Below are 16,618 nucleotides of genomic sequence, written 5' to 3' on the forward strand. Positions count from 1 at the left end.
CCTCCTAACATAGGTGTTTTTGAAAAATCATAAGCTTTAATAATACATCATATTTATACTTTGAAAAATTTAATGTACAACTAAAACATAAAAAAATTAGAAAGATGATATAAAATAAATATTAATGGAAATTCTAATATTTAAAATAGTCACAGTGGTATTGTTCACTTGTTTTGTGTCCAACCTGCCATACAACTATTAGATATACTTAAATAATTATAATTTTATTGTTTCATTTTTTTTATTAAATGCATGTACAATTCCTATGTATTCTAGCCAAAATATTCTTTGGTAATCAAAATAGTAACTTATTGTTCATTATTTGTTTATAGTATCATTTGTTAAAAAATTAGATCTTTACTTTTAGCTTAAAACTTCCTAGATTTTAGCAAGTATGTTTACTTACTAAGTATTGATTTGAATATTAATATTCATGAACTATGATGCACAAAATAATTGTAAATCCATATTTATGTTTTAAAAGTGTTTTTTTTTTATTATTGCTGTTTGTTGATAAATTACCTCATTAAGGCCTCAGATTGAGATCATTTTTTAAAGATCATTTTAATTCTTCTAGTTTTATCTGTACATTTTACTGTAACCAGAACTCAACACATTTTTAAATTTAATTTTATTATTTATTTATTTATTTATTTATTATTCATTTAGTAAATTATCTTTTTGGTCACTTCCTTACTCTATAAGTCGAATTAAAATCTTTCTTGACTGATGCTGAAATGAATGAACACAAGCTAATTATTAATAATGCTCTAATTGTCTCTGATAGGTGACATTAACTTTTGCTCAGTTTGGGGAAAAGAATACACATATTATTTATTTGTTATTCTCATCTTCTGTAATTAATTTTGTCTTATTTAGTTCACTATTATTGTGATTATAGCTACTTTTATTGCTATTTTGTACACTACTTTAGACACATTCATCTCCATTAAAATAAAATAAAATTAATACTCTCACAAGATTTTCACAAAATGGGTCAAAGGCTCCTCCCTACAAAACAATAAAACTACATCTTTTGTGTACGAATCTCTTATTCTGTTATATATTGGTTCCCTTATGTACAGCTCATAGAGTTCATGAGATTAAAAGAAAAAAGCATTTACATCATTCAACTTCCTGACAAAATACACTTATTACTGACATTTTAAGTTCACCTGATTTCATATTATTCAGATATTTGTTGCCTGAACTAGCTGAATGAAAATTGTGTGGGTATAACATGTAATCTCATGCATTTTTCAAAAAAATTTAAAGAAAAAAGTATGTGATGCTAGTAGTGTGTGATGGCTGTGAAATGAGCACTTTATAAGTGAAGAGAAAACCTCAAAGAGTCTTCTATAAGGAACTGCATTTCAGAAAAGATTTCTTGGACTGTTAAAATAAAAAATCTTTAAAAATACAAGGGTGGGCAAAAGTAGGTTTACACTTGTTTATATAGAAAAACACATGCAGGTTATAATTATGACAGTAGCTTTATTAACTAAAAAGAATATCACAATGACAAAAAGAAACCCTATTTTTGCCCACTTTTGTATATTAAAAATCAAAATTGAGTTCAAATCATGAATAAAAGTACATAATTATATAAAATTATTCTGGTTAATAAGAGCTTTGTGAGTAGGAGGCATTTTTAGATTTTAGGATCAGTAATTTGCTGTGTTTTAAATGAACATGTATTGAGTTCTATGGAGCTCTTTATAAAAGTTCATGTTAGAGAATAATATTATGTGGAATATTATGTATTTTATATAATTGTCTAGCTTTTTTATCCCTTTATGATGCCATTTGTAGTATTCACATATTAATTTAGAAATTATAAATTTTGATATTTTAAAAATTATAAGCAGAATTTACCAATAATATTTCAACATTACTCAACTATATCAATACAGCCTAGTGTTTTTATTGTATGTGTTTTAAATTCTCAGTACATTTTAACAAGGTGGTCATGTCTTTCCTATGTATACTCAGTTAAACAATATTGGTATAGACAGTTCATTGCTTACTACCAAATTTGTTTTCATACAACCTTCCTTTTTTGAGAGATGAAAACTGTATTTTATGTCACCTGTTTCTTATTACTGTCTCCAGTTTTAGTCACTCCAATTTATCAAAATGTTCTGTTACATGTATAACTATACAGTTTTTTTTTTTTTTAAAAATCTCTCTATATAAAAGCCTAATATGCAAAGTCTCCCCTCAGGAATTCAACTAACCAGGAGTTCGATTGCTCACTATGATATGCTTGACCACCAGGGGGCGGTGTAGAACGAAGGAAGGCCCCCACCAGCAGCTGGCAGCCACTAGGGGCCTACCCATGCACGAATTTCGTGCACTGGGCCTCTAGTATATATATAAACTCAGTGGAAATCCAAAAATTTCTTTCAAATCACTTCTCACTATTAAGAGGTATTTTTGGGGAAAAGGTAGGGTATCACTGAAGTGTTGATCAACCAGACATCTTTGTTGTTGTAAATCCTCACCTGAGGATATTTTCTCCATCATTGCTTTTCAGAGAGAGAGGAAGGGAGAGAGAGAGAGAGAGAGAGAGAGAGAGAGAGAGAGAGAGAGAGAGAGAGAGAGATCATCGATGTGAGGGAGGCATATCAACTGATTGCCTCCTGCACATGCCCCCAGGGAGCAAAACTGCAACCAGGTCCATGCCTTTGAACAGGAATTTAACCCACGACCCTTTGGGCAGGCCAAGGCTCTAAACACTGAGGCACACTGGCCAGGGCCAGACATTTTTTTAATGTATGACTTGTGGTAAGAAAAAGTAGTAATTGAAGACATTTGGCTTAATAATTAAAATGGAATTGTAAATATGTACTAGTATATATAGTATAAATAGCATTTATAATTTTAAAAACTATACTTCTTTCTGAATGTGTTTTCCTATATATGTTTGTTAACAAAGGCATAATTACACATTAAATATCTTTTCAAAATATCTTCTGGTCCTTTGATATTACAAAACTGTTGTCTCTTTTTTTTTTTTTCTTTCTTGTCCAGGAATAAATTGATAAAAAAATACGTGATCATCCTTTAATTTATCATAATGTTATTAAACAACTCCATCAAGCAGTTATTAGGATAAAATAAGAAAAAGACCAAGTATTTTCTTCTCTGGAGGCTCATAATATATTGGGAGGGCTAAGTAAGGTGTAATCGAAAAACTGAAATTCAGTGTAATTGATGCATTCCTAATAGTTAACAACACTGTGTCCTGAGCAGATAGGTGGAAGAAGCATAGAAGTTAGTGGTTAGTGGTCAAAGAAGGCATGAGAGAGAAGATAATGTTTGAGACGGTGTTGAAGAAGTTTTCCATATGATGAGAGGAGTGTATTTCAGTCAGAACATGGCATGAGCGAAGATGGAGATGTATGTTAGAAAATATATGATATTCTGAAATTAGAAGACATACATGGATATTAGAGATAAGATTTTGGATTGATTAGGGGGATGGGGTTTATTAAGTGATAAATGATGTTAAAGAGGATGGACCTCTCAACTGAAAAAACAAACAAGTAAGTGAACCAAAAATAAAAATAGACACAAACACCACCACCCACAAAACCTACAAAGAGTGATCTTTTTCCAAAAGACGGCAGGGAGTTATTAGAGATACACACCCAGGGAAGTAGAACCTGTTTAATGGTTATAAGGAGATAGTAGAAGTCTGGGCTACGCTGTGGAATTTCTGGCCAGTCTTCCTTCTCTCCTATTTCATGTTCATTTCCATAATGCATGCAGGCATGCCAACCCAGTTTGATGTTTACATTGAAGAAGAGAGTACTTACACTCAGCCTTTTACATGTGGTTAGTGATTGAATTAATTTTAGATCATTAGTGTCTATTCAAATGTTTTAAAAATAGACACTGTATGAGATAAAATACTGTAAATTTTATAATATACATTTATAATTATGTATAACTATTCCATATCCTTATAAATGGGATGACATTTCAAATGTCCCATCACTTTCACTATTTATTATTATTATTATTATCTTAATATATTTTTATTAATTTCAGAGAGGAAGAAAGAGGGAGGGAGAGATAGATAGAAACATCAATAATGAGAGAGAATCATTGATTGGCTGCCTCCTGCACACTCCCCACTGGGGATCGAGCCCACAACCAGGGCATGCGCCCATGACCAGAATCTAACCTGGGACCCTTTAGTCCGCAGGTCGACGCTCTATCCACTGAGCCAAACCAGCTAGGGCCACCCAGTTTTTTAAATACCTACTCAATCCCCCTTAAAGTTTTAACATTTATCTTTTCTAAATAATGCCCTGCTGCCCTAGCCAGCTTGGCTCAGTGGATGGAGCGTCGGTCTGTGGACTGAAGGGTCCTGGGTTCAATTCTGGTCAAGGGCATGTACCTCAGTTGCAGGCTCAATCCCCAGTAGGGGCCGTGCAAGAGGCAGCCAATCGATGATGTTCCTCTCTCATTGATGTTTCTATCTCTCTATCCCTCTCCCTTCCTCTCTAAAAATAAATAAAAAAACATATTTTTAAATAATGCCCTGTAAAAAGTAAACAGTCCAATGTATAGTTCTTATACTTGTACGGGAATTTTGACTTCCATAATTTCTATTCATTCTCCATTTGCAGGTAACTCAGTTTGCTTTGGTGGAGGTGATTCAGTTACTTCCCATTGGGTAATGAAGGTTTCTATTGGCTAGCTAGAAAAGAAACTTCTTAAATTGGGATTATGATCAAAAGAAACTTCTTAAATTGGAATTATGATATTGACCAGTGATAAAGAATTTAATAATTTAAATTTCAGTTCTGTAGTTCATCCATTACTTGCCCATTTTCATTGTCCTGTTAATATTAATAGATTGACCATATATAGAAAATAGAAAAGCTTTCTTTGCATAAACAAAAAATACATTTAAAAAGACTATATTGAATCACATCCATATAAGATTAAAGTAAATGATATTTTACAATTTGCTTGTTGGTTGACATCCCAGACTGTGTAATCTATTATAAAACTCTCAAATATACATATTTTGAATTTTCTAAATGTATAAGACAATAGATGAAAAATATAAACAAATATGTGAATGGAATTATGAGTTTGCCATTAATTTATAACATATTGGGTTTTGTGAAACTTCCAGTTTTAGACACTCACTATATTATCTCAGAGATTCAATTTCTTCATTCTGGGTATATATTTTAAAAAATAAAGTTATAGTATTAAAACTAAACATTCTAAACATGTCTAAACATTGTAAACAGGCCATTTATAATATTTTCTTGTTTTCAAAAGCATTAGGGAGTTTTGCACGTAACCTTCTTTATAACAACCATACCCCGTTTAGCCTTTTTGAAATTATATGGAAACAACAGCAAACAATAGCAAATTGAAGCTTGTTGCTCATGAATTCTCCAAAAACAGAAATGCCAGTTTGAAGAGATGATTTTAAATCCTATTTAAATAGAAAAAAAATAACTACATTTTACTGTGATTTTTTCCAATATTTTAATATTTATGTTTGTAATAATAAATGAGAAATCAGAAGAGAGGCAAGCACATAGCCACTATCCAAATGATGTGTTGAAACTGTTTATTTTGATTTCTTAAAATGAAAAGGATAGATGCTGAGGTGGAAATATATATTTTAGTTGTTATTAGACAGCAAGTAAAAATACTATTTATATAATATTAAAATACCTATTTCTACCAACCATGTAAATGCCACTTTAAAAAGTATTTCCAGAAAATGCGTAAAAATCATAAAGTAATACAGTTTAATTTGTTATTCGTTTAAAACTATAAACTCAGTGTGAGTTTATTCCCTCGATCATGGCAAAGCAACCACATTTACAACTTGAAGTGAGAAAGATAACAGCTAATAGAAGTACCATGACTCCTGGCAGAAACTGTGGCGGGTAAATACATGGCCTTTACTTCGCCAATCAAGCGGAAATTAATGGAGCTAGGTTGAAGACATAAGACCATATACGTATAGAATAGAATTGGTTCAGTGTAATTTAATAATAGGAATATAAGAAGAAAACTGACATTTCAAGTTGCTTGACTATGTCCATGACTAATTACTTGGGTTCTCTGATCGTCAGTTTCTTATGATAATAAATAATAAAATACGGTGTTTGATTAGATTAGGTTTCCTCAAATCTCTTTAGCTTCTTCACAGTGGCTCAAAACAATAAAGTAATATAAAGGCAATGTGACTGTCATTAGACAAATGTCAAACAATGATAGATACTTCCCATTTCATATCATCTCATTGTCATGAGACTTCAAGAAAAAACAATAAAACAAAAACAAGATACAAAACTTCTATAAGTTTAAATATTGCAACAAAATGTAGACATTATTTTTAAAATATATTTTTATTGATTTTAGAGAGGAAGGGAGAGAGAGCGAGAGATAGAAACATCAATGATGAGAGAGAATCATCGATTGGCTGCCTCATGCATGCCCCCTATTGGGGATCAAGCTGGCAACCCAAGTATGTGCCTTAAACTAGAATTGAACCTTGACCTCCTGGCTCATAGGTCAATGCTAAACCACTAAGCCACACTGGCCAGACAGTAATCTGTTTTATTAAGAGCACTGGATCTGGGTTCTAACTGTGACTCTTTACTATATAAATTATTTAACTTCTTTAGTCCTCACCATTCTCATCTAAAATATGGGAGAAATGATACTTCGGAGGGATTGTGTGAAGAGTGAATAAGATATTGCACTTAGGCATTCTGCACAGTGTATGACACAGTACATGTCAAAAAAAAAATAAGAGGCGCTCTGTTTTGTATTATTTTTATATGATCTGTAAACTCCCAGAGTCATTTATGCTTCACACCTTGGTTGTGGATAAGCTAAGAACCTTAATGATTTTCTACGATTTTATTTTCATGGTGTTCAAACTGAATTACAATGCTATATTAATTAATTGGAGGAAGTCACTTTAAGCATTTATGTCTGCTCTTACAAACATTTGCAGCAATGCAGACTACTCGATAATTATTGACATTATTACGCATATTCATATGTTTTACTGTTATCACCTGGTTATTTTGGCCTCCCACTAGCAATGAAAGTTTCTAAGAAGGCTCTAGAATTAGTTTACTATGAAAGTAGCAGTATTTGTTATTGTTTCCAAATTATTTTACAATATGTCTGTTGATGATGTATTATTTCTTCCAAAAGAGAAATCATTTATTATATGTTTATTACACTGAAATATAGGAGTTGACCAAGTTAGAAATGAAAACACACAACAAGGACAGGAAGAGTCTGTACCAGTAATAAAGAAAACACATATAACAAAGCTTTTCCTCAGTTTTCTTTATTACAACAATGGAGACACAAAAATACAGAAAATAAAATGACATTTAATATACTATGAAACACATGCATAAGAATACATAGAGTGTTGATTATTATGTTGAGGGTTTCAAATAAGAGATGATACTGAAGACAATACATTTATAATGTACATTTTTCATGAAAACAACCTATGATGAAAACAAATGCAATTAAAATAATCAGATCAGAAGTGTTATACATAAAATCAACGTAAGATGTGAGATAAAAATATTCTTGAAAAAAGTTCATGAATTGTGGATATCATTTAAAAGAGTGAGTTGTAGTTGCTTGCTTTTAGGGGGAAAAAATCAGCTAGAAAAATTATTTCATAGTGGCCACTTAGTACACACATAGAATTTTTAAAAATATGGTGTACTTTAAAAAATGATGCTACCTCTTAATATTATGAAATGTTTGAGATATGTAACTTTATATTTTAGTACTTAAAATGGAATGATAATTACTTAACTCGAACATACACAATTAAGAAATTTTGCAATATACCTAGGCTTAATACAACCAACATTATATAAGTTCACATTAAATATAAAATTCAGCTCTACTTGAACAAACAAGTCTTTAAAAAGTAAATAAAAAAATAGTTGATCAACAAAGACATGAGGACATCAGCTGCAGTTCAGATCATCTCAGATATACCAATAGAACTCTTGAATATATGTTTTCCTTGGGTGTTGTTTTTTTTTAATATATACCAATTTTGTTTCATAGTAGCTAAAACTAATGTAATAGAACACTCCACTCTCCTGGTACTATTTAGGGGCAGATATTTTAAACTTTAAAAATAGTTAATAGCCACTTGGAAGGGAGGACAGTACTAGAATTCATCTGGTTCATAATCTTAGAAAAGGTGACAATGTCAAAAGTATTTGGAAAACAAAGAATTGATACTAAACTCCCATCCCTTTTCTTTTAGAGCAGTTAGATTTAAACTTATTGAATTATTTGCCTTACGTAAAAGTTGAGATGCTGCTTATCTACTTTTATATCTTTATGTGTTTTATCAAGTTCTTAAATACAATGAAGTAAAAAGAGAAAATACTACAACTTTATATTTAAGTTAAAAATTGTTAACCCTAGAATAATACTCAAATTCTGGAGATAATTAGAAAGAGAACAACTTAATGAGATGTTAGAAAGACTTTATTTTATGAAGACCTAAAATTTACTGATATCTTCTGAATTCTAAGATTGACTAACAAATATTAATAGTGATTAAGTAATAGTCTTTATTTTTTAATCACATAGCTGATTTGGAAATAGTCTTTTTACCAAGTTAAGTTTATATTAAAATCATTTCAAGCGCTATTTGTAAAATACCTGTATCTACAATCATTTTACATATATAAATTTGAGCTGCCCATTCAATGCATTAGCTTTGGTGAAGTTTCATGACATATGAAGGGACTTTAAAATTTACCCATGACTAACAGAAAAGGAATAGAAGAAACACAAATACAATAAAGATTTAAAAAATTAAATACATCTTATTTATTATTGTCCAGTTATTTAGAGGGGAAAAAGGAGGGTGATCAGAGGGGATATTAGAAAGAAAAAATAAGAAGGAGAATAAAAGGAAATAGACCAAAATAAGAGGTCCTACTTAATTTGTATTCACTCAAATGTTGTTTAAAAGGTATGTTATGCCCCAGATTTGAGTCTTAATAAAATGAATAAAATGATTTAATTAGGTATGACCTTAATGATTCTTTAGCTTTATTCAAGTGGAATCATAATACATAGGGCTACAGAAAAGTATAAATGCTAACATTTAATTTAGGTAGTATCATAATATATTATTTAAAGTTCTTAATGCTGCTAATATAACCAAAACAAAAAGGTTAAAATTTTCAGATAATTTTACATGACTAGAGATATTTATTAATAAACTTCTATAAACTAAGAATATTATACAAAAAAAGCAGCTAACTCTTCTTGAAAGCTAGAGAAAAACATACTGAATTATTATATTTCTGATATAAATATCCATCTTGAATCACAAAAATCATTTATAATTTAAAATTTTATTTCTCCATTCTTAGTGTAGGTATACCGTATTAACAATAATTAAAAAAAAGGTTCTCATGTATCTGACAGTTCACCCAGATCTAAAAGTGCATGGCTTGATTCTCTCATACACACTACATTTTCTTGAATATAAGTGAACATTTATAAATTCAATCGTGTTGAAATTATTGTAGAATTTTGCTTATTTTAGGTTTAATTTAAATTAAATATATTTAATGAATGCTCTTACATAGAAACATTTGAATTAAATATAATAGTTTTAAAATTGACACAAATCATATAACCTATGACTTACTGTGCATACTTGTAATTTTAATTATTGATTTTAAAAGAATTGTTAAATATTTAAAAAGTTAAAATTATTTGCAATGAAATTATTTATACAAGTATAAATTATATATGTAATGTGAATCCAATGTCTAGAGTCTAGAATCTGTCTATATATGTATATTTTAAATATATATACATATATATGTATATGTATATATATTTAAAATTCTAAATACTTGAGATATTTTAGGCTAAGAAAAAGATGAAAGAAATGTTAAAAAAATAAAACAAGTCAATAAAATTTCAATCTTGTCCATGTCTTCCAGTATGAATGCATATATGTGCACTTGCATAATGGTTTTGGAAAGAATAGGATTGCAGAGCTAATAAAATATATTTATTCTTATTGAATAATAATATTAGGAGAGGATCAAAATTAGCCATCTACCTAAGGTTCTCCCATGCAAGAAAATATTTTGTAGGATAGAAGAATTTACTGCTACTTCCTAAGCATAATCTGCTAGCATATCTGAAACAGTGTCAGTGGTCTTATAGTTATTTAATAAATAATAGAGTTTGAATTAGGCTAGCTACCATTAAGACTGAATGATATATAAAGGAAAGAAGACAGACAAACAGACTTGTATAAAGTTGGGAAGCATACAGGAGATTTCAGGTTTGCATATAAGATTTAACCTGATATTCCACATGCAGATAATAGTAATCATGCATAAGCACATCGACCTAGCTATGTAACTGCTATAATTTGGTCAAAACCACCTTTTGAAATGATTTATCACTTAAGGATATGAGATTATATATATATATATATATATATATATATATATATATATACACATATGTGTATATATATATACATATGTATATATATATATCTCAATTGATATATATATATCAATTGATGTAGGCACATATTTATGGTTATATATAATAATTAACACAAAATTCACCTTATACACAAGTTCATATTTGAACATTTCAGACACAAAATTTTATTTAAGAATCCATTAGATAAAAAAATCATTGAATGATACTGTAGAGAGACTTAAAATAAGTTGAATTTTTATGTGTTGCTTACCAGATAATCGCATTTATTTACTTAGAACTATAAACTATCGACAGATAGTAGTTAGCCAAGAACTGTGAGTTAGATTTTATGGATACATATAATAAAATTAAAGCTCAGATAATAAAAAATAATTCAGCAACACGCATATTAAGATTTTTTTTTATAATCAAAGAAGGTTATTTACAATCTCTACTGTCTTATTTATTGAAATGCAATAGCTGCATTGTTTATAGTTTTGTGCTTTTCAATTTCTTATAGAAAAGCAAAGCACAGAACCTAGCACTTTGAGATGTCTGATAATATTTTTTAAGATTTTATGCATATCTCAGAGCTGTAAAATAACTGTTCATCTAAGAATAAAATTTGGCCAAGTGATAGACTGCTTATTAATTTCAGGATTAACAACTTGATCTATACTTAGATGTTTAAAATCAAAATGAACAGCTCACTAAAATGGAAATAATTCTACTAGGATAGAATTTTAATTTTAGGTTCTTTTCTGAATTGTCAAAATGTCAGTCTAGGTGTCATGTACCTGTGTGAGTGTTCTTCATATCACTCTCAGTGACCTTGAGTTAGAGAACATACTAGTATTCCATGTTCTCCACAAAAGTGTTTTGTAATATATGCTAAGTCAAGAGAATTTCTGCAAGACTTTCTTGCGGGAATATTTTTAACTTATTGGAAAGATCCAGGCAGGTTATGATGAATGAAAAAAAAAAATCCTGGAAGTATTTTCAAAACTCTTTGTTTTCCAAGTACTTTCTACACATTTGTAATACACATATCTACATATCTTATCCAAACTCAGACATCCTGGAATATAATTGCAATTATGTTCAGTTCTATAGTAAACATTGTCTATGCTGATTTAAAAACAGAACATTACTGACCTAACTGGTTTGCTCAGTGGATACAGCATCGGCCTGCAGACCAAAGGGTCCCAGGTTCCACTCTGGTCAAGTGCACATACCTTGGTGGCAGGTTCCTCCCAGACCCGGCCTTGGTCGGGGCTCATGCAGGAGGCAACCAATTGATGTGTTTCTCTCACATCGAAGTTTTTGTCTATCTTTCCCTCTCTGATTAAAAATCAATGGAAAAATATCCTCGGGTGAGGATTAACAAAAAATAAAAACAAAAAAAATAAAAAACCAGAACATTATTGAAAAAATAGGTTAGATTCCCAAAATGCACAAATTGGGATTTCCTTTTTACTTAGCAGGGGGAAAAGGAGGGAAGCAGAAGTATGTTTAGTCTGTGGGTAGGTCTTCTGTTGTTGGTCAGAAGAAAAACCAGCAGTGGATAGCAATGAGTATGGAAAAGATAAATTAAAGAAAACAGACTAATGAAGGCAAGTCTAGCCTTAGACCTTGGGGACATCCATAACAGTGTCAACAATAAAAATAAAGTTAAAAAAAAGAAACAGAGAATACTTTCATGCAACAAAAGTAGTTTTTGATGAATGAACTTCAAATCCCAGACCCAATAATTCAATTTACCGTGTGAGTTATGGTCACTCTTGTGAATATTCGTAAATCTGACTGCTTCCTAATTGCCCTGGATAGTAGTAAGAATCACTTGCAACTGGCTGAGTGTGACTCCGTAGTTGAGCCTTGACCTATGAACCAGGAGGTGACTGTTTGATTCCAGATCAGGGCACATGCCCAGGTTGTGGGCTGGACCTCCAAGCGGGGACATGTAGGAGGCAGCTGACCAATCAATGATTCTCTCTCATCATTTACGTTTCTCTCTCTCTCTCCCTCACCCTTCCTCTCTGAAATAAATTACAAAATATATTTTTTAAAGAAAGAATTACTTGCTAAGGTTAGTTGCCAGTGAAAATTACAGAATATCCTTTTCTCATTTTATAATGAACGAAAAAGAAAAAAAAAAGAAAATCATTACTCATACTACTCCCTCAAACCCAGCTTCCCTTAAAAGGTGGAATCTAGTAAAACCTTTTTATCTTAATTTCATCTTCTTGAAAGCAATAGCTAACATATGACTTCTCTCTCTGAGCCTTGCAAAGTAATTGACTCTTAGATGTTCAGGAAATGTAATAAATAAGTATATATATTGTTAGAACATCAATTTGATGGCAGCTCAAAACACAATCCAAGTCAAGTGAACAGGGTGCAATTTAAACATATTCACATTTGATTTATCATTTACTGTGGGGCAATTGCATAGAGATATTTTCATTTACTAAAAAAAACCCATCTGGATTTGTTTCATTAGTGTTCAATTTCAAAAGAAGAAACTGTGTTTCATGTTTATTCCTTATGGAATTTAAGGTCAATTAAAAGAGGCAGCAAAATAGAGATATATATCTAATATAATAAAAATGATCAGTTTTATGATTTATATGTTAGAAATGTTTGTTAAGTAGAAAACTTACATTTTAAAAAATGACAATTAAAATCAATATAAAAGATCCACCATTCTATATAATAGAATAACTATACAATGTATGCCCATAGATATTGATTTATATTTGCAAAATAACCGAATGAAGAAAGATTAGATGTAGCAAATGCCTCAATTCCAAGTAACAATGACATGATGTTTATTTAACAGGTCAACTGTGGAAATTAAAGAAAATTTTCAAATGAAGCAAGTTATTCAGTGCACTGATATCTGAAAGAAACAATCCTGATTCAACTTCCTTCAGTGAATTTCTGACAAATGATCTAGGTTGACAATTTTGGGAAGGAAAATAAAGCTAATTGTTTATGGGTGAATATACATATATAATTAATTAGAACTTAGAAAATCTTTTATTATAATTTTAGATCAGCCTTATAAATTGCAGGTTATGAAAGGAAATATCTTATGATATGACAATAACATTAAAACATGCAAGACAAACTTATGGCTATCATGAAAGAAAACCCAGCAGCATTCAGCTGCCATGACTGGCTTCCATTTTCGCCTTTATTCGCTTCACAGCATTTATCTGCACGATGAAATAATTTTTTGAAAATAGAATAAGAATAAAATAATTAAGGGAAAAAGAAGAGTTAAAAACATGAAAATAAAGGAAAAGAAAAAAAGTGACAGTAGGAAAGAAAAAAAGAGAAAATAATTAATGCAAGATTTCCACAATGCCATTGCCAATTATTTTGATACAAGACAAAAAATAGTAAAAATCTTGTATAAAACATTTCTAAATAGTTGCCATATATTAAAAACATAGCCAAGGGTCAATATTAATAATTTTTATTTCATATAACTTAGATATTGGTTCTATCATTGATTGTTTAAATGTGAACATTTTAATTATTCTATAATGAATACATGATTTATGGGAGAAAAATCACCAATCACTCCATTGTGCTCCTGGCAAATTCAAACAGCTGCTTTAAATATGAGCTAAGCAAATTCTGCAATGTTTACTGATAATTTTTTGCTACCATAATTTCTTATAAGACATTCATTGAATAAAAGTAATATTATTATTAATAATAAATAAACTACCAAGAAATAAGTAAAATTTACATATTTACACAATGAAAATTTGTAATAAGAATAGAATAAAGAAGCATTAATTTAACTGATCACAGGCACACTTAGACATATGCCACTGTACTTCATGAAAAATAATTTTAAGAACCAAAGATTATGAAAATAATTTATAGACTTACTTTTTCATTATGTGCTAAACCAAAGAAATATTATTTTGCATGTAGAATTTATATTTAGAATTGACTGAGATTTCCCATATAGTTAAAATGACGTTTTTCCCAAATAATTGAATTCAATTCCATCACTGTATTGAAATTTCTCTAATTTATATTGTAATAATAGATTTAACCTTAAGAAAACATTTTAGTAATTGCCATGCACTTGAATATTGTGTTTTTTTGTTCATGTTGAGTTATTCAAAGATAAAAGCATATACTAGATTTGTGTGGAACTAGAGTGAATATCATCAAAATAATGTAAAGTCAGAAGTATGGTCAAAAAGTACAGAAAATAAATACAAATTAAGTGAAAAAATTTAGCAATTTACTTATTGGTGATTATTTATTTGTGAGTTTGTTAACCCTCATGCTTGATTTCACATGATAGAATCATTTTACCATTGGATCTTAAGAATATATGAATGAAGTGATTTGTCACCAAATTATATTGATACTCAATGTTAAAATCAGACATTTCTTCAATCATAGCAACAAGAGAAGAGAAAGTGATTATTAAAAGATACTAATATTATTTGTTCAAAACAAATAATTTAAATATTGTTTAGGTCAAAAGCAATGATAAAATGTGTGTAAGTTAAAATAAATGATAAAAATGGTTTCAAAATAAATTTATTTCCAAGGATATTTTTAAAAAGAGTATATCCAAGCCACCAAGAGGCAGTATTCTTAGTCATCAAAATTACATAACAAATCAATAAATGCCATTTTGCCAGACTCTAGTTCTAAATAATTTTTTATAATCTAGTTTTGTAATCATTTTTATAAGAATCAATTTGTCACAATTATCCAATATTCTCATATTTTTAAAATAAAATGAGGTGGAATTATGCTTGAATATTTCAAAAGGGAACATAACTGTGAATTTGCACACTATCTACATAAATCAAGAAACATATCTTTCAAAATAAACACAACTTTAAATAGTAAAAGTGAGAAAATATTGTTAATTACAAAATACTTTTTAAATCAGAATCATCCACTACAAAGAAATGTAGTATGAACTAATATATATATATATATATCATTATTATCAATAGAATATATGAAGGTGAGACTACCATATTTTCAAAAAATAGTCCTTCAGACCAAGAAATAAATCTACTCTAGATTTAGTCTATTGCTTATAAAACGTTAAATATATCTGAATGCATATAAGCAAAGATTTTTAAAATTTTAAATAATTTGTTATATCTCAATTACAGTTTATATACACTATTATATTATTTTTAGGTATATATTCCAGTAATTAGACACTATATTACTTACTAAGTGACCATCCTAATAAATCTTGCACGCATATGACACCATACATTGGTCTAAGAATATTACTGACTATATTCCCTATGCTGTACTTTACATCTTATGACTATTCTGAACAACCAATTTGTACTTCTTGATCCCTTCACATTTTCCACTCATCCCCCCAATCCACCTCCCGTCTTCATTTGGACAGTCTACAATGCATGCTATATAATAAAAACAAAACCATAGAAGTAAACAAAACAAACAGAAAAAAAAAGTTAACTTCTGAACTCCATATTGTGTAAAATTAAATAAAAACACTCAAGACCTGCTAGTTTATTATAGATAACTTATTTTATATATGGGTATACATTTAGCTTATTTACCTAAAATAATATAAGAAATCATATATAGTATAAGAGTAATTATATGAAAGTATATAAAAATAATTTTTCCTTATTTTGCCAATACATAATTTGACTCTCTAGAATATTTTGGGTGTAAAGACTTCCATCTTCACCATAATGCATCACAAACTTTAATGTTGCTTCAAGAAATCTTCTAGAGTAAAATCAAACAATTCTTGCACTGTAAGGGCATGTCTTTGGTGAGGCTTTCCATGAGCCCTTAGCAGTCAGTAGATTCAGTCACAGTAAATTAGACATTATTTTGAGACGTTTTTGTAGAAAAAATAAATATTTTATTTCCCCCCCAATTTTCATTAAGCTGCTCTGGCTTTGTGTCAGTTGCATACTTGAGTGGGGATAAATTCTAGCTCCTACCCTCTCAGATATCTTTGTCTGTACATCTGTGTGCCGACTTCTGGACAGCATTGTCTGTTTCTCAGCTGTGAGACATGCTCTAGTTTGTTTTTCATCATAAAAATTCTTAT

General features: G+C 29.8%; 1 protein-coding gene across 2 annotated transcripts in view; it reads right to left on the bottom strand.

Moving 5' to 3' along the window:
• Positions 1-16,618, bottom strand: part of NCAM2 (neural cell adhesion molecule 2) — a gene marked incomplete at its 3' end in the record, with an annotated part of 413,596 nt that overhangs the window by 13,744 nt on the left and 383,234 nt on the right. Inside the window, exon 16 of one of the 2 annotated variants that reach the window (XM_081085929.1) lies at positions 13,630-13,736. The exons of the other annotated variant lie outside the window; for it this stretch is intronic. Coding sequence (XP_080942055.1) covers positions 13,630-13,736 — 107 coding nt within the window. Of the gene's footprint in view, positions 1-13,629; positions 13,737-16,618 lie in introns of those variants that run through there. 2 annotated transcript variants of the gene reach the window in all.

This window comes from Myotis nattereri (genome assembly GCF_964212035.1).
Source record: "Myotis nattereri genome assembly, chromosome: 3".
Classification (NCBI taxonomy): Eukaryota; Metazoa; Chordata; class Mammalia; order Chiroptera; family Vespertilionidae; genus Myotis; species Myotis nattereri.